This window comes from Pipra filicauda, unplaced genomic scaffold (assembly GCF_003945595.2).
Source record: "Pipra filicauda isolate LSUMZ 115617 unplaced genomic scaffold, ASM394559v2 scaffold24_size8852520_pilon, whole genome shotgun sequence".
NCBI classification, from domain to species: domain Eukaryota; kingdom Metazoa; phylum Chordata; class Aves; order Passeriformes; family Pipridae; genus Pipra; species Pipra filicauda.
This window is the reverse complement of record NW_024104365.1, coordinates 8,190,400-8,216,054: the sequence shown is the minus strand read 5'-3', so window position 1 is coordinate 8,216,054 and position 25,655 is coordinate 8,190,400. Positions and strand designations below refer to the sequence as shown.

The following is a 25,655-nucleotide window of genomic DNA, read 5'->3' as shown; positions in this document are numbered from 1 at the left end:
GTTAGAAGGTAACTAAAGGTGTGGACAGAAGTTAATTGCTGTGATTGCAGACACTGTGATCATGCAGAGTTAAAGAATGTTTCCTTGGCCCAGTGTTTACATAACAGATCAAGAGATAGTGTGGAACCTGTGGCTGTGCTGTGGGTTTAGGTTATAGGATGACCAACCTGATGGTGCCTGGAGTAGATTAGGGAAGGTTTAGGCTCAGTGGAACACTGAGGGGGAATAACCCCAGCAGCAAAATTGGGATGATCCCATCTCCAGTTAGCTGGATCTGAAGAAGATGCTGTCACTGAGAGGACCTTATCTCTCATTAGGGACTTGCACCCCTGAGCTCTGCTTCTCTACAAGTTCTGTATTTGCTGTTGCACTTGCCAGTGGCATTTTGCCAGTGCCTGGGCAGGGTCACGCCTCCCTGAGAAGGCAGCAAACAAAACATCTGCATCTCCGCACGGCAACCTGCCCTCTGAAACGTGGAACATCTTCAGCTGAGCACTTTTAACCCAGCTGTGCTTTAAATAAACCCACTTGCCACGGCAGACACCCACCCACGCATCCCCACCACAACCACAGCAGAAGTGCTGTGTCAGGGTGCTCCACACTCGAAGCACTGTCTGCTGGCAGCAAACGTGTTGGAAGGACACGAGCATGGGGAAAATCACGATTGCGATTAGCAAGGTGTGGTTAATTGCTTCAGTCACCCATCTGACTCACTTGTGCACTTTCCCTCGTGTGCCCAGGTAGTGACTCTGCTCCACAGAAAACGGTTTGAAATGAATTGGACTGAGATTCCCAGATAATGTTGGAGTAAAGTTAAAACTCAGCAGTGGAAACACTCTTGCTGTTTTAAGGGAGGGAGTTTCTTTCCCCCTAAAGAAGCATTTGAAGTGTTGTGTTGAACCCATTTTTATAAATCCTTTTCCAGCTGGATAAGTACGTGGATAACTGGGTAGCTACCCAGTAGTAAGTTTTTTTCACTTGTCTGTCCTTAATGTGAATCTCTTGGGTGTCACTTGATAAATCATTTTCTTCTGGGTATTTAAGTTTCTCTGTTGGTAAAATGGTGTCTTTCCTGGCTTTTGTCTGTGGGCTTTACATTCTACTGCAAAAGAGCTAGATGTTATTAAGAGAATTTTAGGTTTTAGTATCATGGAAATCTATTTTATGGTCATAATTGAGAGATTTCTTCCCTTAACAAAAAGGCTTCTTTAGAAAGAAAGCAGAATAACAAAAAGTTTTCCACTGCTTTTTTATTACACAAAAATCTAAATTAACGTTATCTTAATACTTTAAAATAATACATTAGGATAATACATTATTACTATTTTTCCCCCCAGCATAAATAGATTTACATAAATAGACAATTCAAAGTGTAAAATACAAATGGGTAAAGAGATCTCACTATTTTTCAGCACGGCACATGGAGGCGTCCGGATTCTGAATTCATAAAGTTCAAGAATTTTGGAGAAAACACATTAGGTTTTTTTTTAAAGTGAGACTCTTATGATTTTTAATGTATTCTAGCTAATCGTTGTAGCTTGATTTAGTTTCGTGGAGACTGAATCAGGCCCCTTCATCTCAATGAGGTTTTCCATGGCTCTCTTGAGTGCCAGCTCCCTTCAAGCCTGGTGTTTCATCAAGGGAGTGACACAGGTACAGCCCACAGTGATGAGTTTCTTCTCCAGCCTGAAGGATTGCTGGCAGCCCTTCTGCTCCCTCCGGAGGACGAGGATCTCCTGCTTGATGGGGACGGAGTTGAGGCCGTGGTCCAGCTCCCCATCGGAATTCAGGCACCTCAGGTAGCGGCAGTCGGCGTCCGCGATCGCCCGGGGGAAGCGGTTGTGGTCCTCATCGATCCTGGGATGGGACAGGAAAGGAAGTATTAGAAATGGAAATGCTGCTCCAGAGGCAAGATAACCTGAGTAACTATGGGCTCCCAAACCTGTTCCTCCTGGGGTGTATTGCCTATGAAGGGACAGGAGATCCCCCACTACTGTAGGTTTCTAAGAAATAGAGCGTAAGTAAGTAAAGAACTTGATGATCTTAGAGGTCTTTTCCAACCTTAATGATCCTATGATTCTAAATATTCAGGTTTTTAAGTGTAAGACAAGCATGCCAGGCTGCATGCAATTGCTCTTGCTTTAAGCAAGCACTGACTTTGAAAGACTGGTCATAAATGATTTGAGCTTCCCAACACCCCACTCTGACTAACGGACCTAAAACCCTCCAGCTCCCCCCTCAAAACATGATTTTATTAAACCACCATCGAATTTGGTGCAATATTAACTCTCTGAGGTATTCCTTATGATGTTTTAGGTAAAGAATGCTTTTGAAGATGAAGCTTGCCCCAATATACAAATAAATTAATTAAATTATAGAAGTAATTTGCTTTGACTTCTCTATATTGCCTAGGCCAGTTTTTTGCTCTGTGCTACTTTCTGTACTGGTTCTCTTTCAAAGAGGATCATGTGAACTGTGGGTACCCTCCTATTTCCAAAACCTCTCAGCAGTGAAGCACTGAACATAAAGATGTGGGCATGGCCTTGCCATTACTCATGACCAGGACACCCAGTGTACTTCCAGGCCTTGAGGATAGGGATCATACCTGTAATCCCATGGAGACAGAGAGCGGCTGCTCACATTAAGACTTGTTTTGGTGTCCTGGTTTGTGTTGCTGATGTTTATGTCGACTCTCACGGTTTGGGGGAATTTTGAATCTTTTTGGGTCGGACATCCAGGATAAGCTTGCTTGGAGAGGCTCTCTGGCTTGAGTCCAGGCTTGATCGCCTTCCCGAGGGGAGAAGTGCTGGCTGACAGCAGGGCCAGCAGCATGAGGAACAGTGACCTGAGCTGAAGAAAAGTGATGCATTTAGGACACAAGGCAGGTACAGCTTTGAAATTCATCCACAGTCAGCCTAACCGGTAATCAAAGCCTATACTGCTGGTTGGAGTAATTATGGAAAAATATATCATATGACACACCCACTTCTACTTTCATTAACTGATTCTTACAGTGCTGACAGGTGTGATACACACCCAGTTGTAATTTGGTGATAAAAAAAAAAAAGAAAATAATATAAGACAGGAGATTTCAGAAAGGACATAACATAAGAAAAAGACATTCTAAGGTTGAGGTTTCAGTGTATTTCTTGACTCAAAATGCTGTAGTATCCCACGTCACAATATACTCGTACAGTCTCATTGCTCCCCCAACTAAAATTTTAGTTATTTTCAATTACTTATGGTTTAAACAAGCATTTTAAAGGTGGGTGCAGATCCCTATTCCATCTATTAAAATTTAGACACGTCTCTGTCAAACCGGGGGCAAAAAATCCAGCAAGCAGGTTCTTACCAGAGAAGCACAAAGAGTCGGAGACATCTTCCTTTCTCCTCTTACTGTGTCTGATGCTTGTGCTGGTCTCTGCTGAGCTGAAGGTGTCTGGGCACATTTGCTGCTGGACCTTTTATAAGGGTTTCTGGGCTGTCCTAGATAACTTGGAGTAGGTGTTTTTTCCCAACCTTAACTGTGGTTTCTGACCATAACTTATATGAAAAAGTGTGTGCATATAGATTCCATTAACGCAGGTGGAAGACAGGATATGGACTCACCCTTTCTAAGATATGTAGATGATGTCACTCCTTCAGCCATGTCACTCAAGTGGCAACAAAACTAAATGATGACATTAGAAAACCACCAAAAAAATTGGTACTCGGTGCAAATTCACAGGTGCAAAGTACTCAATTTTAAATTGGGATGCTGTAGGTACCACAAAACAAATGTCACTTGCGCAGGCTGGATCTGTTTGCTCCTAGGTCAGTCTGATGTGTTTTCATCCCAAATTGGGCAGATGTTGGACAGCAGACCACCATTCAGTTCTCTCAAATTCCTGCCATGGGCTGCAATATCCTGATATCTGAAGAGCTATGTTCCTTCTCGAGCTCCTATTTTTTTCTCAAATCTCCTACTCTGAACTGGGCTATTTATATTCATGGTTACACCTCAGGTGTGATATCTCAGTTTTGATCAGAATGCTTTGTGATGGTGAGTTCCAAAATTCAGTCATTCTCCATACAGAGAAAAAAAAAGAAGTGAACTTTGTTTTGAGCTTTCCACCTTTTAATTTTACTTTCATTTTCCTTCTCTTGTGCTGAGACACAAGGCTTTGACCCTAAGGAAAGTGGTCTGGGAAATGCGATTAGAAGCAGTTAAACCTTCAGTTATTAATTTAGGAAGAGGACTGAGGGGTTCAAGAGAAACCTTGCAAAGGCTGTGAGATGCAGAATGACTCCTCTTGTAGGCAGGAAAACTGGAGGGAACTGCAGGAGCACCTCCTCCACGGTATATAGGTGATGGAATGCTGCATTCAAAAATATCGGGAGCTTAAATACATCGGATAGTGCAGCCCCAAGGTATTATGACTCCCTGTATCCCAGCCCTGTGTGCTGGGTGACAGTGATCAGTGATCCCATGTAGCTCTCAGTCCCATCCTGCTGTCTTTCCATCCTTTCCAAACCATATATTGCATTTGTGGGGTACCCTACCAGGTTAGTTTTTTAACATGCAATATTTAGGAGAGTTTTAGATTAGATATTAGGAAGAAATTCTTCCCTGTGAGGGTGGTGAGACCCTGGCACAGGTTGCTCAGAGAAGCTGTGGCTGGCCCATCCCTGGAAGTGTCCAAGGCCCAGTTGAATGGGGCTTGGAGCAATGTGGGACAGTGGAAGGTGTCCCTGCCCATGGCAGGGGTTGGAACAAGATGATGTTTAAAGTCTCTTCCAACCGAAACTATTCTCTGGTTCTAGGATTTACACCCACGTGCTCAGGTGGACCAACTCCTTTTGACATGGTGTCACTCAGGATCCCTTTCTCTCACCCAGGGTTATTTTCCTAGATTTTCATGAAGATATTGTAAGGGGATTGCAGACCAGAAGAGGTTGGACTGTTTCGGGTCTGTGTCCTCTTGCTGCTTTGGGTAATTGCTGTTGCTCTGGCTGATAGCAACTGCCTTGGGTTTTGTTTTGTGTTGTTCTGTTTTTCTTAGGCAGATGTCTTGCTGAGCCCCAAAGGCTCATTAAAAGCTGAAGGCTTGACCCTGAAAGAGACCTTGCCTGCAAGAAGGGATGTTTGTATTCACTCCCCTCATCTGCTTTCAGGGATTTAAATCAATAGCTCTCCAGTCAGTATTTAGGTCACGGGGATTTATAGGATGCTCTGGAACAGGGTGCTTTTGTGGAGTCTTTCAGTGTCCTTTGTTGAGAGCTCAGAGCCCTATGGTTTTGTCAGTCAGCAGCACAGCAGGGATGTGAAAAGTTTGGATAAAGCAATTACGTGTGGATGTGGCACTTGAGGACACGGTTTAGTTGTGGGCTTAACAGTGGGTTAATGACTGGACTTGATGATCCTAGAGGGCTTTCCCAACCTTAATGATTCTGTGATTTGTACCAGTCAGGAACTGGAAACTTGATGACGCAAGAGAAGGGAGGCTCCAATCTCCCAGGCTGCAGCTTCCCAGGTAATGGTGATGATTGTAGTGACTATGAGATGTAATAAACCAGGTACTGCCATCTTCTCCAATGAAATTCCTGGAGAATAGGTGGCTGATGGACACACACAGGGGTGTTGATGATGCTCCTAAGTTGAATTTCAGTGAGATTCTTGAAGGAGATTTATATTTTAGAAAGGTAGGGGGTGAACCTTCCAGTACCTGCAGGGAGAATACAAGAAAAATAAAGAGAGTATTTACAAGGCCTGGAGTGACAGGACAAGGTGGAATGGCTTCAATCTGAAAGAGTGTAGGTTTAGATTGGATATTAGGAAAAAAAAATCTTTGATGTGAGAGTGGTGAGGCCCTGGCACAGGTTGCCCAGAGAAGCTGTGGCTGCCCCATCCCTGGAACCGTTCAAGGACAGGATTTGGAGAAACCTGGCATAGTGGAAGGTGTCTGTGCTTGTGGCAGGGGGTTGGAATGAGATGGGAGCTTTAAGGTCCATTCCAACACAAACCATTCTATGATTCTATAATGTTGAGTCTGTCCTTCTCTAACATTTCTTTCTTAGGAAATCACTGCTATGACAGTGGGTTTCAAGTAGCTTGGATGTGCACTGTAAAAAAACACTCGGTGTAACAGCCTTGGTCTGCTGATCAGACATTCCCTCAGCTTTAATTTCGGTGATATCTTTAGATGAAATTTATGCAAATAAGGTGTGTTTTTTTACAATTGCTTAATGTTTATGTGTAAGTGCAAATTTTACTCTCCTTGTGCCATCCAGAGGATGTTGTAAATAAGGGTAGAATTTAGTTTGCGGTTTCTGGGATCCCCATGACCTACATCCGCTCGTTTAAAAGATGCTGATGCTTCAGAACTTAAATGTGTAAGTTCAGTTTCCCTCTTCCACTTAGAGACCTACAGGTTAAAGGAAATGGTTCCCTCAGAAGGGGTTTTCTCTGATGCCATTTACTGAAATATCCACTCAAAGTGGGTCAGTTAAATTTTCAATTTTAGAAGCAAAAATGTTTTCGAAAGCCTACAAGGCAGCAGAAGGTCACGTTCAACCAGCCTGACCCTAAATCCAGGCTTATCTACCCTAAATGTGTCAGTGGTTTGGGTTACCTCTGCACTCGAAAGGTGAATAGTTAAGAGTTTGAACACGGCTGACGTACCACGACACTGCAATGGTGAAAAAAACCTTTCCATGACTTATTCTGAACCGCAAACGTATTTGTTTGCAATTGTCATAGGCAAGATGTGAGGGTCTGAGGATGAAATGTACTTTTGAAATGTTTCCAGCAGGTCTCAGTTATGCAAATGAGGCTTTTATATTTCTGGTACTAAGTTTTTTCCAAATTCCAAAATAATTATCTTATAATTTTTATTGGTCTGAAGTGAAAAAAAAAAAATTGGCATGATTTTCCCCGTGAGAATAGAATTTACTCAGTGGGATTTGTTTTATTCTGACATGTAACCCTCTCTTAGCTAGAGATCTGGAAACTGGAACAACAACAAAAGCTTACTGAAAGAAAAAAAATTAAAGATTATCTAGAGCCTTTTGAAATGAAACCCTTCTCTTGCCTCTGGTGAAAGCTTTCTTGAGATTAAGTTGCTATTTAAGTACTCTGCCCAGTTGAGATTTTTCAGGCTCCCAAATCTGAGTGTGTTGGCATTGATGGCACTTTCCCCCCTCAAATAGTGTCCTAGAAGCACAGAACGGTTTGGGTTTTGAGTTTTGGGTTTTGAGCCATTGATCACTACCCTCTGGATGCAACCACCCAAGTGTCCTCACTGAGCCTGCTGCAAATTAAAAGAGAACTGGCAGATATCTCCAAATACTTCGAACATTTTTTTTTTTCGATCTCTATCAGTTAAGTTTATGATATTTCTGGAAAATAAGAGGGGTTTTATTTACAAGTAGGAAGACACTTATATTTTCTTGTTGAAGAGAATGAATTTTATTCCTTTTGAGTACATGTTCTTACAGATCCCTATAAATACAGCAACACTCTTCCTTCTACCTGCAACCATTGCATGACCCACTCTGCATTGTGGAGGTGATTTCTGTGAGATCAGTGACTAGACTGGGCCTCAGACCAGTGGTGATCTGAGAAAAACTTGAAACAGAACTTGAGGGGTCAAGGCTCCGAGCACCTGATTAAACACCAAAGTTTAATTCTAGTTTGGTTTATTTAAATCCTTCTCTGAGTAGATGGTTGGATCAGAGACATCCAGAGGTTCCTTTCAAACTGGTTAAATTCTAGTGGAAGGTGTCCTTGCCCATGGCAGGAGGGTTGGAACAAGATGACCTTTAAGGTCCCTTCCAATTCAAACTGTTCTGTGATTCTGTGACATTCAGAGGAGACACAGAGATGCTCCAAGGGCTGGAGCCCCTCTGCTCTGGAGCCAGGCTGGGAGAGCTGGGAATGTTCAGCCTGGAGAAGAGAAGGCTCTAGGGAGACTTTAGAGCCCCTTCCAGTGCCTAAAGGGGCTCCAGGAGAGCTGGAGAGGGACTTGGGACAAGGGCCTGGAGGGACAGAACAAGGGGGAATGGCTTCCCACTGCCAGAGGACAGGGTTAGATGAGATATTGGGATGAAATCCTTCCCTGTGAGGGTGGTGAGGCCCCAGCACAGGTTGCCCAGAGAAGCTGTGGCTGCCCCATCCCTGAAAGTGTTCAAGGCCCTGTTGGATGCTGCTTGGAGCAACCTCAGATAGTGGAAGGTGTCCCTGGGGTTTAGAATGAGCTGATCTTCCAATCCAAACCATTCTGTGAATGTATGAAATTCCTACAACAGTCTCCTAGCCCTCGATCTTTGTGCAGAGATAACAGAAGAAGTAAAATAACATTTTTCCTCTCTTTTAACCACCTCTGCTTTTCCTTCCCACCTGCTGCAGCAGAAATTACCATCTCCTACTGCTGCCTAAATTTGCCAAACACAGCTAAAAGGATATCACAGTCACACATCGGCTGTGGTTGCTGCCCGTGGTTGACAGTCTGTTTCATGACTAATATCTGATAGATACTCAGTACCTGGAAAGCCAATAGAGAGGAACTGAACCTCAAAGTGACGTTTTAGGGAAGGGACACTTAGTGGAGTATTGAGAGATCAGAGCTACGTGCTGCAAATCCAGCTCTTAGCTGGGAGCTGCTCAACTACCACCTTGTTCTCCAACATCATTGCTTTCAAACCAAATTAAATTCGGGAAGCTAGTTCTCTCACCAAGGCACTCACTGCACCTATGTCCCAGGAATTAAGCTCAGGACTGCCAGGCAGGTTTGATAAGACACACTTCAGACATAAAGTAATTTCTACTGTGGCCGTTTGCCAGGTAAAATCTGAAAATCCTGGTTATTCATCACAGAATCATAAAACCATAGAATCAAAGAGTATTTTGAGTTTGAAAGGATCTTTAAACGTCATCTAGTCCGACCCCCTCGCAATAAGCAGGAACATCTTCCACTAGATCAGCTTGCTCAGAGCCCTGTCCAACCTGACCTCGAATGTTTCCAGAATCACCTCATTTTAAGAAGCCAAGTTCCGAATTTTCTTTTCCTTGCAGAGCAATCGCTCCTGGCCCCAATATTTTGCGTGCAAGGTGTCAGAATTCAAAAGTATCACAGAGTAAGTGACTCAGAATGGTTTTGATGAGAGTTGTAAAAGCACAGTAGGACCCTAATTTTCAATCCCTTTCACCGCTCTGAGGTTTGACATTTTTTTTTTTTTAATAAGTAATGGAAATTCATAATTTTTCCAATCATATGCAAATTCTGACCACAGTGCAGAGCAGTTTTCAGGCCTATCCCAGGCAGAGATTTCAGAGAATAACCACTGCTGAAGATTTCCTCTTCTGATACCTGTGGCCTCGTGAAGGTGGGGTGAAGACAATGGATGGGTGACAGAAGACCCGTGTCCCATTTTAACCTGAATGATGCCTCTTAACCAGGCCTGGTGCTTGTGTGCTGATGCCATGGATACAAGGGCAGAGCACACACGTGTGTGCCAGCAGAGTGGGCTGTCCCTGCTGCTTTTAACAGCTGTTTATTCAGGATGAACTGGCTGTGCTGAACCCGACTGGGGCTAGAGAAGTAGGAATTGTGGTCCTGCCTGTATTTCAACCAATGTGCAATTCTGAATGATTGTGGCCTTTCAGTACTTGCAGGGAGTTTATAAAAAAACAGGGTAGATAGTGATGGGACAAGAGTGAGTGGTTTTAAACTGACAGAGGGCAGGTTTAGGTGTTAGGAAGAAATTCTTGGCTGTGGAGGTGGTGAGGCCCTGGCACAGGTTGTCCAGAGAAGCTGTGGCTGCCCCATCCCTGGAAGTGTTCAAGGCAAGGTTGGATGGGGCTTGGAGCAACCTGGGATAGTGGAAAGTGTTCCTGCTCATGGCAGGGGGGCTAAAACAAGGGGGGGGGTTTAAGGTACCTTCCAACCCAAACCTTTTTGTGATTCTATGAAAGGACACCACTCCCAGCCCCAAATCCACTGAGCATCTGTGTCTCGTGCTCCCATCCACTGCAGGTCATGTCAGAGGATTTCATAGTGATGGTAACACTCACCTCATCAGAGAGCCAAGTCCTTGACATTTGTGATTCTTTTAATTTTTCTGTAGCCAACTGTCACACATCCAGCAGGAGAGCAGTGGGCTTTAAGCAAACTATACTATTTCAGCACGAGGACAGATGGACAAAACCTTAGTTGACAGTAGCTCCTCCAAGCCTTATTCATGGCAGATATTCACAAAGAGCATACAGTGCAAATTATTTGTTTTCCAAAGGCTTGATCAGATAACCTACTTGTTTCATCAGATAATTTCTTTGCAAAAGATAATTCAAGTAGCTCTGCCAGAGCAGAGTTTTATTTGTAGCTGCAGCTCATGAGCCTTCCAGCCCAGGAGCTGTGTGGTCACAGTTAGCACAGATGTTCATTATAACCTTTTGGTAAAGGGTCAATATAATTCAGTAGAAGAGGTTTTGAAGCAGCATAGAGAGTTTTCTAACACGGATCACAGAGGAATAGCAATAAAAAGATTTTAGTCTTTGCTGTTGCTCCTTTGAGAGTTAAGGAATGTCAGTTTTCTCTACCACAGAAACTTTAGGAAGCGGTGATGGATTTTAGGCTGTTTGGGAAGGCTTAGGCTGTTTAGGCAGTGGTGTGTTTGGGCAGGACACTGCCTGAGGACCTGTCATGGGACTCCATGAAGTCACAGTGGAGTCACTGCTCCCTTGTGATTCCAAACTAGGGGTAGAAGTACCCGAAATATAAAACTATTTCTTTGCATTTTCACTCTAGTGTTTCCAATCACTTTTCCCCTCATGTCTCGAGATCCTAGAAATTCATGCAGGAATCAATTCTCCATCTCCAAAGCAATAAAAGCATACTGGTTTGAAAACAAGGTTCAAGAGAATTACTTATATCAAAGTAGGTTTAGATCGGGTTTAGGATTAAATTTTTCCCTGTGAGGGTGATGAGGCCCTGGCACAGGTTACCCAGAGAAGCTGTGGCTGCCCCACCCCTGGAAGTGTTCAAGGTCAGGTTGGACAGGGCTTGGAGCAACCTGGGATAGTGAAAGGTGTCCATGCCTGTGGCAGGAGGTTGGAACAAAGGTAATCTCTATGGTCCCTTCCAACCTAAACCATTCAATGGTTCTATGATTAGTGGGAACAAGCCAAATGGGGTCAGAGCAATGAGCTTTTGGAGGATAGAAAATAAAAGTTATGGATGATGAGAGGTTGATATTCTGGTTGCTCTTCACATTATCTGTGTAAGCCACGCTATGCTGAGCAGTGGGAAAACTGTATAACTATACAGGATTGGCATGTACAACAGTAATAAAACCCTGATTTCCCTTTTCTCAGGTAAGGAATTGCTAAAAGTTCTTCCAGAGTAGCAGCTTAAATTACTTCTTTCATCTCTCCTTTTATTTTTTTTACTGTCAAGATTGAAATGCTAAAATGAAATGTGCCCACACTTCCACTGCAGAGAGAAATCCTCTTGCTGCTTCCTACCTACATCTTCCAAAGCCTGCAAAAAGCCTTCATGCCACCCCTGCAGAGACACATCTCCACTGCCTTCACCTTTGCTACCTCCCCTGATGCTCAAGTGGTTCCCATGGGACAGCAGCAATGCAGGAGATGTCAGATATACCCAGGCTTCTGTGGGGCACAACATCTGATGTCTGATATGACAAAAACGGAAGGAGACAAGCGGGCAAAGTACTCAAATGTCTCATCATCCTGGTTTGAAGTTGGTTTGCAAAGGATTCAAGTGAGGTTTTACCATATAAAGTTGCATCAGGCCAAGTAGAATGTTAATCAGGTGGTGGGGTGATTTCTTGTCTGTCCTATTTTCTTTCTTTGTTTCTAGCAAAGGAAGGATGGGAAGAGGCTTTCTGTATGTGCAGGCCACCTTTGTTCCCTCAGGGGAGAAAAAATGAGGTTTTAAACTGGATTAAATGGTCTCATGGCCTGACAGAACCTGGACTTGTCTGGTGGAAGAGCAGATAAATGGTAGTGGGTCAAGAGGTGAGTCTTGTTCCCTCTCCTCAGGAGAGAATTATGAGGAGAAAGGGGAGAATGGTGATTCTCCTCCCCTTGGAAAGCAAACACCAGCAGTGGTCCTCCTTCACATTGATTCTCAAAAGCTTTTGGATCATAAGTGTCTTGTTTTCAAAGACACTTGGATATTTTGGATGCATTACATCAAGTCTTCCATTTTGATTTTTTTTTTCAATGTAAATATATAGACATAAATATTTATTTCCTCTGAAAAAATGGCCTGTTGGAATGAGTGCAATGCTTCTTGAAAACTGGCAGTTTTGACAATTAAATTGTATTTTATTTCACAAATTTTTATTACACCCACAAATCTTTTGCAGAATGTTCTCCAGGTTGTTTGCACCATGTTTTCATTTACTGTGAGAAGAGAGTTTGCTCAATGCAGAACTGCTGAAGGCTCTTGTAAAGTGATGTGGACTTTAAAGTGTCTCAAGTAAATGAAAACTGGATCAATTTTGTATTTTCTCAGGAGAAAGGAACTTGATAATTTCTTAGAATGATTTATTTCCTGAATTTAGTCATCATTGATCCTTGTTATCTCATAATTGTCTGGCTAATAAAGTGCACTGGAAGAGTGTGTCTTTTCACTTAATCAGTGTAAGAACTCACATTAGCAGTGATGAAGCAATATGAGATGTGGTGACAGACAAGAATGAGTATGACATATGTGAAAATACTGCTGTCTAGTCCCCTCCATCCCTGCTGGACAGGACTAAGCCCAATGGATGCTCTTGTCTTACAGAGCTCAGCAGAACAAAGAGTTATCCGGCTGTTCTCACTCCATGGCAGAGAAAGCCAAACCATATTAATTTCAATGTTCAGTGTTATTTCTTGCTTTCCAAAACATTCTTGGTGGACCAAAATCACTCATAAATTCACCAAAAAAAGAAACATTTTTCTTTCCTTTCATAATATAAATTAACAGGGAAAGAAACCCCATTTTTGATCTGTAGTGATGCAAGATATTTCATTCTGGATCACCATAAAACAAAATTATGAGCTTTGAGTATTCAAGAGACCTTTGTTTTTAATAGCTGTTGGTATTTTTTATTACTCCTGATTTATGGCAATATAAGAAATCTCTTGATGGAAGCTCTGTGTTTACTGACAACTGAAATGCACAGGAACAAAAGTATGGGAGGGATATCCTTTGCTGAGTTACCCTAATGGAAAGGATGTTTGTCAGGAGCTAAACAACAAGAAGCTAAATTTTAATTTCTGTCTTGTTTTGCAGACTTTATTTTTCTCCATGTTATTGAGCAAACAGACACATATACTTTTTCCCCACTCGTATTTTCGTCAAGATTTTTCTGAGGTACTTGGCAGGACAACTGTATGAAATCTCTTATTTTTCAAGTTGTGGGACTATTTCCACTTATATGCTGGTTCACCAGGGCTTTTTTTTTTGGGAGGGTGGAGGGTTTACTCTTTCCACTGTCAGGTTTGAGTTGGAAGGCACCTTAAAACTCATCTTATTCCAACCTCCTACCACGAGCAGGGACACCTTCCACTACAGAATCACAGAGTCATAGCATGGTTTGTTTTGGAAGCAACCTCTGGAGATGATCTAGTCCAGCTCCTCACTATCCCAGGTTGCTCCAAGCCCCGTCCAACCTGGCCTTGAACACTTCCAGTAATGGGGCAGCCACAGCTTCTCTGGGCAACCTGTGCCAGGGCCTCACCACCCTTGGATCAATTTGTCTTTTGACCTGAATTTTCTAAACTTTCCAGATTCAGTAGTGCTACAAACCCATACAGTGTTCACACTCCTTCCTGCCTCTCAGAAAACCCCCACAGTGTGTGATGGGGACCTGAAACCTGGTGTCCTTTGCTCTGTCTGTCACACACGTGATCCTGACCAGGCTGCCCTCCCATGCAGTGTTGTCCCTGTGTGTCTGGGTCTTCCAAAGGACATTGCCCATGGAGGCCTGGCAGGATTGAAGTGATATTCCAATGTATCCCCAGGGGGAAAATGCAGGGGCTGGGTAGATGTGGCTTTCCATAAAGCATCGTTGTCCTGTAGCAGAGATCCAAACTGCTTGGGACCAGTCGGATGCCAGTTCTTTTTCTGTTGCATCCATGCTCCCTCCTCCCCACCTATCTGAAAAAGAAGAGCATCATGGATGATGCACATAATGAACTTATGTTGATACACATTTGTTCATTTATTTATTGAGAGCTTTGCATTTTTTTTTTTGGTAGGGTGAAGATGGGGAACAACTAGCTGAGCTGGATGTCTGAAATTAAATATCTAAATTCGCTGCCTGGCTCAGGGAACAGCTCAAGCCCTGTCAGTGAAGCCATTTTCAAGTTATTTGTCTGTTTTTCTTTACTTGCTGCAGTGTGGTGTGAATGGAAAGAGTCAGAAGATACCTTGCATGATGATGTGTGAGGTGCTGTGTGTTTTGTGGGCTAAGTGGCTATGGGGTAACTGATGTGTTGTTTCCTGTGGGTCACAAACCTTTGCCATGCAGTTTATAGTTATTTATAGCTCCTTTTGGCATTAAATAAGTAAGAAAAGACACATGGACACCGTGTTTTCAAGAGTATGTTACTCTTGTTCTTTATGATTTTTTAAAAAAATAATTTAATTACAAAACACATGGACTGGCAATGCTAAGAAAAGAGGGTGTGTGGATGCATGTTTGGTAGGGAAGGGAAATAAAGATGGTTGCATGTCAGGGCTCTACAAATCCACATTGACTTAGAAACCTGCTGAATGTTTCAGAGTCAACAGCCTTGTATGTGATATTTTAGGCCTGTGGTAATCAGAGAATGGTTTAGGCCGGAAGAGACCTTAAAGCTCATCTTATTCCCCACCATGGGCAGAGATATCTTCCACTAGACCAGGTTGCTCCAAGTCCCATCCAACCAGGCCTTGAACATTTCCAGGGATGAAGGAAATGCTGGAGCAGCCACACATTTGTGCCCTTGCAGGGGCTGGCATCCTTGTAGTGATGCTTACTAAAACCAGCACCCTACCCCAAACCTTTCCAGGTGCACCTCTGGAGGCGTTCTGAAGTGTAGCAGATCCATCCAGGAGGAAGGGCTGGTGCGGTTGAGCTGAGGAGGAGGGAGGCAAACCTTGGCTTGATGTTTTCAACACTGCTTTAGCTGGTTGAAGGGGACCAAACCTCCGAGGAAGATGGGCTTGGTTCCGTTTGACCAGCCAGAGCAGAGCATAGCTCCTGACCATGGCACACCCCGGCTTCTCTGGGCCTTACCTGCAAGAGGAATTGGACAGATGAGACAGGAGCACTGGTGCCAAACACTGCTTAGTGGAAGAGAAGGGAGGTGAAACATTTATGACACCAGCTCTGGAGGCATCACCGTTTTCCGTAGGATCATAGAACCACAGAATGCGTTGGGTTGGAAGGGGTCTTAAATATCATCTCCTTCCAACTCCTCTGCCATGGGCAGGGACACCTTCCACTATCCCAGATTGCTCCAAGTCCTGTCCAACCTGGCCTTGAACATTTCCAGGGATGGGGCAGCCACAGCTTCTCTGGGTAACCTGTGCCAGAGCCTCACCACCCTCAGTCAAGAATTTCTTCTTAACAGCCAATCTAAACCTACTCTCAGTTTAAAGCCATTCCCCCTTGTCCTGTCACTCCAGACCCTTTTAAAGAGTCTCTCTCCATCTTTCTTTTTGGCTCCCTTCAGGTAATGGAAGGCCACAATCGGGTCTCCCTGGAGCCTTCTCTTCTCCAGGCTGAACAATCCCAATTCTCTCAGCCTTTCCTTACAGCAGAGCTGCTCCATCCCTCTGATGATCTTGGTGGCCTCCTCTGGACTCACTCCAACACATCCATGTCCTGCCTGTGGTTGGGACCCCAGAGCTGGAGGCAGCACTGCAGGTGTGGGGTGCTGGTACATCCATTTTGGCTCATCGGTTGGTCAATGCACAGGGTCCATGTGATGTTCCAGTTCTTGGGTGGTTCTCTGGAACAGGGTGAAATTCTTGCTGATGCACAAGTTGACAATATTAAATTGTGGAGATAAACATCAGGAGCCAAATTCTGGGTCCCTGCCTTGATGTTTCATAGATTTTGGGCTTGTTTTGGAATCTGGTCCCAGCTCACAAGACTAGATTTGGGTGATAAGGAAAGCTTGGAGGATTGGTGTTTGTTCATCCTGAGCCACAGCAGCCTGTGTCTGAAGATTTATCTTATAATCACAGAATCACAGAATGATTTGTGTTGAAAGGGACCTTAAAGATCATCTCGTTCCAACCCCTCTGCTATGGAGAATCTTTATGCAGCTCTTTCCTTTCTGATGCTTCCCTCTCCCTATTTTTCCTCTTTCCTTTTTTAAAAATTATTTTTCTAAATAATGAAATAAAGGAAAAGCAGGAGGGAGGAAAGACACCTCCTTTGTCAATTGAAGGGAAGTCACCTGCCAGTTGTCAGTCAGGCATCACTTTTCAGAGCCTCCTTGAGCCCTCCAGCTGTACCTGGGAGCCTCAGCGAGGAGACAGCTGGAGAGACCATGAGCAGTAGGGCACGGGGCAGCTTCCAAAAAGGACAAAAGCAGCATTTTTCCAACCTCATGCACAGGCCCCTTTCTATGTGCATGTGGTTTTTCAGGGACTTAGGATCGTTAAAGTTGGAAAAGATCTCTAAGATCAAGTCTAACCAACTTGATAAATTTTTCTCTGAAAAACATTTTGATTAGGAGGGTTTTTTTCCTCTTTATTTTTTTATTCCCTTTGAGCTCTCTGTGCTCAGTGTTGGGAGGAATATTAACTTGAGTAACATCCAGACTCCTCTGCTTGCTTCATACTTTCTCTTTGCTTCATCAGGGATATTCATTAGCAAGGAAAGCATCAGCAACATAAATTCTATATTCCCGATGGAAACATATACCTTGATGCCAAAGAAACAGGTCCTGCCAGCCTCCAGTTACAACATTCACTTCATACTCTCTCCCACCAGCACTAGAACGTTGCAAACTTTATGGAATTTAAGAAGAATTAGAAGTTTTCGTACCTTCAGTCTGGGTGCAGATGCCAAACCACAAGTTGGAGGGAAAAACAGGGTTAAAACATTGGCCTTGACCCCCCAGACAGGCTGTAAGTTTTCCTAAACCTTAGCTCCATGTCTGTGTTATTTCTTCTCCTGTGTCCCTGCGAGTGTGTGTGTGCCTGTAACTTAATCCTGGCCCAAGCTGTGCAGCAAGAGTTAATGCTGATCCCAGGCTCTGGTGGAACAGGCGGGTGCAGGCTGGAGACAGCTGCTGGAAGTAAATAAGGGTGGGATTCCACTCCAGGGTTAAACCCCAAACTCATGCAGTCTCTCAAGACCAGCGACAGGTTCAGCTGCCCAGCCAGAAGATTTGGCTTCATTTGCCAACACATGAGCATCTGGCACCACCTGAGGAGCCACAGGCTGTCGGAGACACCCACGTGTGACATGCAGGTGTGGCATAGCACAGACCTGATGAAAATCTAGAAGCCAGTGTTCTTAACCATTCTTAGGCTGTCTCCAAAGGTAGTAGGAACCTCTCTTTTGGCAACTAAATAAAGTCTGCATTTCCACAGACTACAACAGGTTTTCAATACCGTAGAGATGAAGAGACGACCAGGTGCAGAAGGAAGTGTTGTGTCTGAGATGTGGGCAATGGGTTGATCAGCAAAGCCAGGGAGGGAACACAGGTCAGGATTCACACCCTCCTGCTTTTCCATTGGATGCCCTTTAGTCTTGCCTTGTTTTTAGGATTAGAATCAGAGAATAGTTTGGGCTGGAAAGGATCCTTAAAGATCATTTAGTTGCAACCCCCCTGCTAAGGCCAGGGACATCTTCCACTATCCCAGGTTGCTCCAAGCCCTGTCCAACCTGACCTTGAACACTTCCAGGGATGGGGCAGCCACAGCTTCTCCGGGTAGCCTGGGTCAGGGCCTCCCCACCCTCACAGGGAAGAATTTCTTCCTAATATCTGACCTAACCCTGCCCTCTGGCAGTGGGAAGCCATTCCCCCTTGTCCCAAGTCCCTCTCCAGCTCTCCTGGAACCCCTTTAGGCATTGGAAGGGGTTCTCAGGTCTCCCTGGATCCTTCTCTTTTCCAGGTGAACCCCCCCAGCTCTCCCAGCCTGGCTCCAGAACAGAGGGGCTCCAGCCCTCAGAGTATCTTTGTGGCCTCCTCTGAACATGCTTCAGCAGGTCCAGGTCCTTCTTATGTTGGGGGCTCTAGAACTGGACACAGCACTGCAGGTGGGGTCTCATGAGGGCAGAGTAGAGGGGAAGAATCCCCTCTATCGACCTGAAGGTCACGCTACTTGTGATGCATACCCAAAGAAAAAAAGGATAATTTTTCCTGTATTGCTCTTCTGAATTCTCTTCATAACCTAAGAGTTAGTTCTGTACAAGAAGGACAGGGTGAAATCATGGTTTGACAAGCATCTTTCTTGATTACATCTAGAAGACCACAGGGTTTGGATCAGATGCAGAAGCCCTGGTTTTGAATCAGACTGAAATTTTGCAAAGCATCTTGGTGTCTGAGGAACATAAATGTCATCGGTTTCAAGGTCTATATCTGTACATTACACAGTGCTGAGGTACAGCACAGGAACTCAGTGGTTTCTGCTGTTGCTGGCACAGTTTTGACCTGTGTCAATGAGGACTGACCCTAACAGCTCCTAAGATTAGCTTGGGAATTAGGGCAGGCCAAGGACAATTCCCAGTAAGGGATTTTGGAGATGATAATTTGTTTAGGAAAGTGAGAGAATCATGGAATCATAGAAAGTATGGGGTTGGAAAGAACATTAAAGATCATCTCGTTCCAACCCCCTCCCATGGGCAGGGACACCGTCCACCATCCCAGGTTGCTCCAAGCCCCTTCCAACCTGGCCTTGGACACTCCCAGGGATGAGGCAGCCACATCTTCTCTGGGTGTGAATGGGTCACTAGTGAACTAATAGTGATGTAGACAGTGAAACTTGGACTCCCAGATGCCAAAGTCTTCTTTGGAATATGAGTCCAAGGAATAATGACTACAGTGATAAACGTATCTGCCTACAGTACTTCCTAAAGCCAAGCATGTCCAGCCTGACCTACACAACTGACCTGGAGGCTGGATAATAAATGGGTATGAATTTGCTGAATTATAAAGTCTGTCTGCTGGCAGAACCTCTCATAGCCAGATTAAAATTAAATTATAAACATTAATCATTGCAGCATAAATATGTTTTTCATATTCTAACCAGATTAGGCTTGTTGAGGGTATTTTGGGGTGGAATTCCTACAATTTCACATGGGAAATCAAGGTCTGAAAACCTTTCAAACTTAGGCCATAATGGTAACAATAGTTTCCTCAAAAAATTCCTAAAGTCCTTCTTAAAATAAATTATGACTGATTGAAAACTGCCTACAGTTTTGAATATTTGGCCTATAGTGGAAGAAGGTAATGTATGAGAAATGGTTTTAGTTCTTCAGCTCCATGGAACAGGAACTTCAGGGTACTTGGAGCCATCCATGGGATTTTCAGGCTGTCCTAGATGGGCTAAAGGCAACTGTTCCACTGTTTGAAAAAAGATATACTGAGCTCATTGCTGCACAGTGATATCAGAGGAAAGAATTAAGCAGTGTTGAGGGGAGGAAGGGGCATTTGTGACATGGCAAGACTACACTGAGTTATGATAATACAGATTTAGGAAAAAAAACATCATTTTTGACAAGACTGTGTGTCTGCTTAGCTCCACAGTGTCATATTAATTAGGAGGTCATTTCCTGCAGCCTGTTCTTTCTGTTCCTCTACTGAGACACGGTAATGAATTAATCCATTAAAGAAATTCTTATATCTATAGTATTTGTTTTAATCCCATTAAAGAAGATTTTGTTATGAATTACTGGGAATAAAGGATGAGAATTTCTAACTAATGTGACATTTGAGTTCAGTTTTTCTCCTCATGAGTCTTTCCTACCCAGTGCTGTTTTATTCTTTCTCCATGTCACTTAATCTGAAGCATTTTCCACCAGCTAAGAACAGATGACAATATGAAATTAGGTAGATTTAGATTAGATATTAGGAAGAAATTCTTCCCTTTGAGGGTGATGAGGCCCTGGCACAGGTTGTCCAGCGAAGCTGTGGCTGCCCCATCCCTGGAAGTGTTCAAGGTCAGGTTGGATGGGGCTTGGAGCAACGTGGGACAGTGGAAGGTGTCTCTGCCCATGGCAGGGGGGTTGGAACGAGATGATATGTAATGTTCCTTCCAACCCAAACCATTCCATGATTCTGTAAATTATTGATATTTTCTGGGACGTAATGATCTCCAGAAGCCCTTGAAAAGCACTTTCAGCACAATTTGAGTATTATTTTGATTAGGTGGAGAGCCTTATAGTCTACTGGGTGATTTTTTCCAGAGAAAGATGTGCAGAATATATCTTTGTTATCAAATTGGCACGGAGTCAGGAGTTTGAACCTTTGTAGATATTCAGATTCCTGTGTGCTCTTTGTGGGTGATGAGAGCACTGTAAGGTGAGCATAAGCTGCTTGACTATATCTGACAAAGCCAAATTCAAATAAAATGCAGTTACAGAAGAGCTTTGGACTCCTTGCAGTTGCTGGAAGCAGAGGATGGCGATGTCTCCCTGAAACCACACACTTCCTTACATTCCATAGCAGCCTAATCCATATGGGGATATAAAGAAGCATGTCATCTCATAAGAGAAGTCTGGATTGTGCCCTCTGGGCAGCAGCGCAGCCGTCCATCCTCCACTCCTGAAGAGGCAGAGTTGCTCCTCAAATGTGTTTCAGAGCCGATAGAGTCTGATTCCTCTTTGGAAAAACACTGGCAGCACAGAATCCTGTCATTTTCTTGGTGCCCTTGACCAGTGTGGGATGTTTTGGAGGGATATTTTCGGGTGGTTCAGATTTTCCAGTGCCTGTCGTTTGTAGGCACTCCCGTGTGTGCCATTGGACAGTGCTGAACGCTGGAATCTCATGGAAGTGCATGTTGGAGAAGGTCTTGGACTTGTTTCTACAGCCCTGAAATCCTGAAAAACTAGAGTTTGCTGTAAAAAAAACCAAGCCACATGAGTGAGAGGTGATAAAGGTGGTAAATAGTGTTCTTTCCTTTCACTTTTTCATTATTATTGGTATCAAGGCAAGGCCTTGAGGACCTGCCTGAGCAGAGGAGCTGCTCATACACACACAGGGATGTGGTCCCTGCCCTGGGGAGCTGCCTGGCCAAGCATCCAATGCTTTCAGAACCAAACAGCAGCTCACCAGAACCTGGCCTGGCTGCTTAGAAACAAGTTTTAAGCTGTAGGCCACAGAGAGATTTTGGTTAGTCCAGAAGGATCTGGAGGGCTCTTGTGCATCTCCTGGCTCAAAGCAAGAGCAGCTTAGGTCGGGTCAGGTCGCTCAGCATCATGTCTAGTTGAGTTTGAATCTCTCTTAGGGTGGACTTGCCTCGATGTTTTGGGGTCTCTGTCCCAGAGTTTGACCACACTGATGGTGAAAAACATGTGTGCTGATATCTAACTGCAATTTCCCGTGTTCCAACTTGTGTCAGGCCCTGGTGCACCTTTGAGAAGAGCCTGTCAGGACACAGAGGTCAGGACACATGGATGTATTTCTGTGCTTGATGATAGAAATGATGAGCAGAAGTGAATTGCAGGGTACCCTGGTGCCCTCTCCTATGCTATGTCCTGGGTTTGGGGCTGTTGCACACTCTCATCCCTCTTGGGGCAGGCACACTCAGGGATGCTCAAAGGGAGTTATGGCCATGTTTGGGAAACAGCTGGTTGGAATCAATTTGTTCATGTACCAGATTCACAAAAATAATTTATTTCTAAGTGGAAGTGTCTCTAAGGATAGAAAAGGGGAGGGAAGTAACCAAATTTCTGATACACAACCAGTCCTTACAAGTATATAGGGCAGGAAAAGAAAATAAGCTTTTCTCTCATGTTTTTGCTTCTAAAAGTGTCAAAAGACTAAGGAAGGATCTCAGATGATGAGAAGCACTAAAATCAAGGTGGGAACAGCCCCAAGATTTAAAAGAAACACAAAGTCTCCTTGAAAGCAGACCCTGGTGAGAGGTTGCTGGCTAGGTACAGACTCCAGAGTGCAGAGCAGCACTACACACACTCCCCAGAGGCTACAGGTCTCCCTGGAGCTTTACTGTCACTCTCCAGGCATTTTATTATGTTGGAGAAGCTGAGTCAGAGTTGCTGTCCATGCTTACAAGGTCTCCATCCTTCCCTGTGACAGAGGTGCTCCCCTGCATGATACTACTTCAGAAAATACCTCTCTTGCAATGTCCCCCAACATCTGACGTTGCTGATTTTTCACATCCCACACTCACCCACCTCAGTTTTTCTGCCCCTGTGTTTTTTCCCTGTCAGCTGTTTAATAAATCTGTGTCATTACATGATGTAATGATATCTACAAAAGGGTTTAGGATGGAAATCCATCCCATGGCATTGCTCCTCACAGTGATCTGTTGGGGTGATGGCTTTAGAGACAGAGTAATCTAGAAAAGGCTCAAATTTATTTTTGCTTTAAAACTTCATAATTCTGATATTATACATGCTGCTCTAAGTAATTTTGCTTGTACAAAAATCATTATTTGCTGCTGTGAAGGGATGAGTGGTTTTTAGGGGTAGTTATTTTTTTGTTTTAAAGCCAGATAAAGACTTTTCTTTGAATTTCTAGAAAGATTCATGGCAGGGAATTTTGCCTACTCAGCCATTACTTCAGTAACCTCAGTAGCTGATAAAACAATGTAATGTAAATTTTAGAGAAAGATGAGTCATGCAGTGACCCAGGAAATGATATTGTTTACAAGTCCCAGGATCAGGAGTGGTGTCTGAATTTCCATTGTACAAAGATTTTTACACCAAGTACAACACAGGTGTTAAAAATACCACAGCAAAACATTGCTGCCCTTTATTTTTTAAATGTAAGACAGACCAATATTACAGGAGCATTTAATTTGAGATTAAGAACTCGGTGTAATATTTAATTCCCAGTTAGATGAAGGCCTTTGACTCAGAAAAGGTGAGGAAAACAAACCTTGCTGACATCAGAAAAAACTCCCAGAGATTTCAGTAAAGCCATGACAGTTTGTGGGTTCCCAGATTTTTGAGTGCATAAATCTCTTTACATGAATTATTAACAATAATGAATGAATAGAAATTTCTTCTTCATCTTTTTAGCCCTCATATGGATTTGCATCATTTTTATTACTCATGATTATAAACACTTAATTAGGTGGGACCAACCCTGTTTAATCTCTGGGCTACTTTTGGGGCCACAAACAAGCCATGCAACAGCCATGTGCCACAAAGGAAAAAGGACACCTTTCCCAATTAAAATCAGTTTAGGACTCCAAAACGCTTTCCCAAGTCTTTGACTCCAAATTGCTTCCTTTGTATTCCAGTTCCACAGAAACTTTTTATTGCAAACATCCAGGTGTCAGGCAGGGAAACTGAGGTACAGCAGAGGGAAGTGGACAGATGGGACCAGCATCAGATCTCCAGAATTCCCCCCAGTTTGCTGTCAGGTACATGACTGTACCTGCAGACACATGGCTGTTGAGCATGAGAGAGTTATCAGAGATGTGGGATTCACCTCATTTGGTGTTGGGCACAGAGAAACTACAAGTCCAACCTCACTAAGAGCTGGGCTGTTGGAAGCTCTGATGGATGAGATTGAGAGCAGGAGAAAGGAGTTCCATTCCTCCTGGAGGAAAAATGGAAATTTGCTATCTAGAAAATAGGGAAGGAAATAACATCAATAAAGTTCATTGGTTTAATAAAAAAAGAATCTGCCTAAAGGCAGGAGGACTGAAAAAGATAAAAGATTAGGGATCAGAAAGGAAAAATCTCATTCAGATCTGAGCAAATCTTTTGTTGGTAGTTCCTGACTTTTGCTATGCTCTCTTAGCTCCTGTGTCCTTATAACAAAGACTAAAAGCCCTTATCCAAGACTACTACTTTCTGAGATGTTTCCTTGTTGTTTTTTTCTGAAATAAGCTGAAGAGTTCTAGAGCAAGGAAGTTTTGCATAGAGGCATTTTATAGACTTGTTTCTTATATATGGAAAATATGTTGTCCTTCAACAAATTGTAAGGGAGGTTTATCATGGAATCATAGGGCTTTGTGTTGGAAATGATCCCAAACCCCATCTTGTTCCAATGCCCTACCATGGGCAGGGACACCTTCCACCATCCCAAGTTGCTCCAAGCCCCGTCCAACCTGGCCCTAAACACCTCAAGGGATGGGGCAGCCACAGCTTCTCTGGGAAATCTGTTCCAGGGCCTTCCCACCCTCAGAAGGAAGAATTTCTTCCTAATACTCCATCTAAACCTACTCTCTTTCAGTTTAAAGCTGTTACAGCTGCTTCCTGATAGCATGTTCCTAAATTTCTCATAGGCCTGCACTAAAGTATCATAGAAATTCTGGGATCAGATAGTGGGTTTGTAGCGATTAATGAGGAAGCAGACTTAGTTACTTGGAAGATCCTTGATCCCAAGCATGTAAGTAGGTAAATATTACTTATTTATGCATATTATTTTGGCAAAATTTGTGGACTGGAATTTTAAAATCTTATGTAGGTATAAATGAGGATTTATTGATGATGCTAAAATCCAATTTGAGCAAGATTGTATTAAATTCATTGGCTGGAATGAACTGGGACTGCTGCAGTGAAGACTCACTAGGTTGCAATTCCGGACCACACTGTTCCAAGATTTAGAAAACTCAGAACAGACAGGATGAAGAAACATGGATTGGAAAATTATAGCTGAGTAGAAATTCAGGAGCTGACTGGGACACAGTTTGAGTGTAAAAAATTGACAAGAATGGCCATAAAAGCTGGCAGTGAGTGAAGGCAATAGGACATAAATGCTTCCGTTTAAAACCAGTATCTCTTTTTTTTTTTTTTTTGCTTACCCTGGAATATTATACTCCTTGTGAACAGCAGACATGGAAAACTAAGAGCCAAGAGATGATGTCTTTTGGAGCCACTGAGAGTAACCCAATCATCTGAGGCATATCCAGAGTCACGTCTGTCCCTGCCTGGAGTGAGGAAGAGAAGGAGGAAAGAATGGGGCAGCTGTCCCCCAAGGGTCCCTCTGACCGGGATGGTTTGGGGATGAGATGGGAGGTGATACTCCTGAAACTGGCTCTCTAATATGCCTGGCATTTGGGCAGTCACTCATCTGGGCTCTTTGTAGAGTTTTTTTCCCATCCTGGATTGCTCAAGGAATGCTTTCCTGGCAGCAGTTGTTCCTGGAAGGAGGGAGGCTGCTTAGCCTTTCATTTTCCTGTCTGCACACCCGGGCACAGTGAGGTCCATACGTGTGACAGCAGTGCAAAGAGGGGAAGGGGTAAATAGGAGTCATCTTGTTGACTTGATGGAAGAAATTCTTCCCTCTGAGGGTGGTGAGGCCCTGGAACAGGTTTGCCCAGAGAAGCTGTGGCTGCCCCATCCCTGGAATTGTCCAAGGCCAGGTTGGACAGGGCTTGGAGCAACTTGGGATAGTGGAAGGTGTCCCTGCTTGTGGCAGGAGGTTGGAACAAGATGGTCTTTGGGATCTTTTCAATGCAAGTCATTAAGTAATTCTATGATTCTATGACTTAAAAGAGGAATCCTCTTCCAAGTAC

General features: G+C 43.7%; 1 protein-coding gene across 1 annotated transcript; it reads right to left on the bottom strand.

The window, feature by feature from the left end:
- Positions 1–1,619: 1,619 nt before the first annotated feature.
- On the bottom strand, positions 1,620–3,379 carry IL17A (interleukin 17A). The gene is made up of 3 exons (XM_027738352.1): positions 3,353–3,379; positions 2,606–2,850; positions 1,620–1,857 (listed from the first exon to the last, which is right to left on the bottom strand). Exons 1-3 carry the CDS (start codon positions 3,377–3,379, stop codon positions 1,620–1,622), a joined length of 510 nt encoding a protein of 169 aa, XP_027594153.1.
- Positions 3,380–25,655: the final 22,276 nt, after the last annotated feature.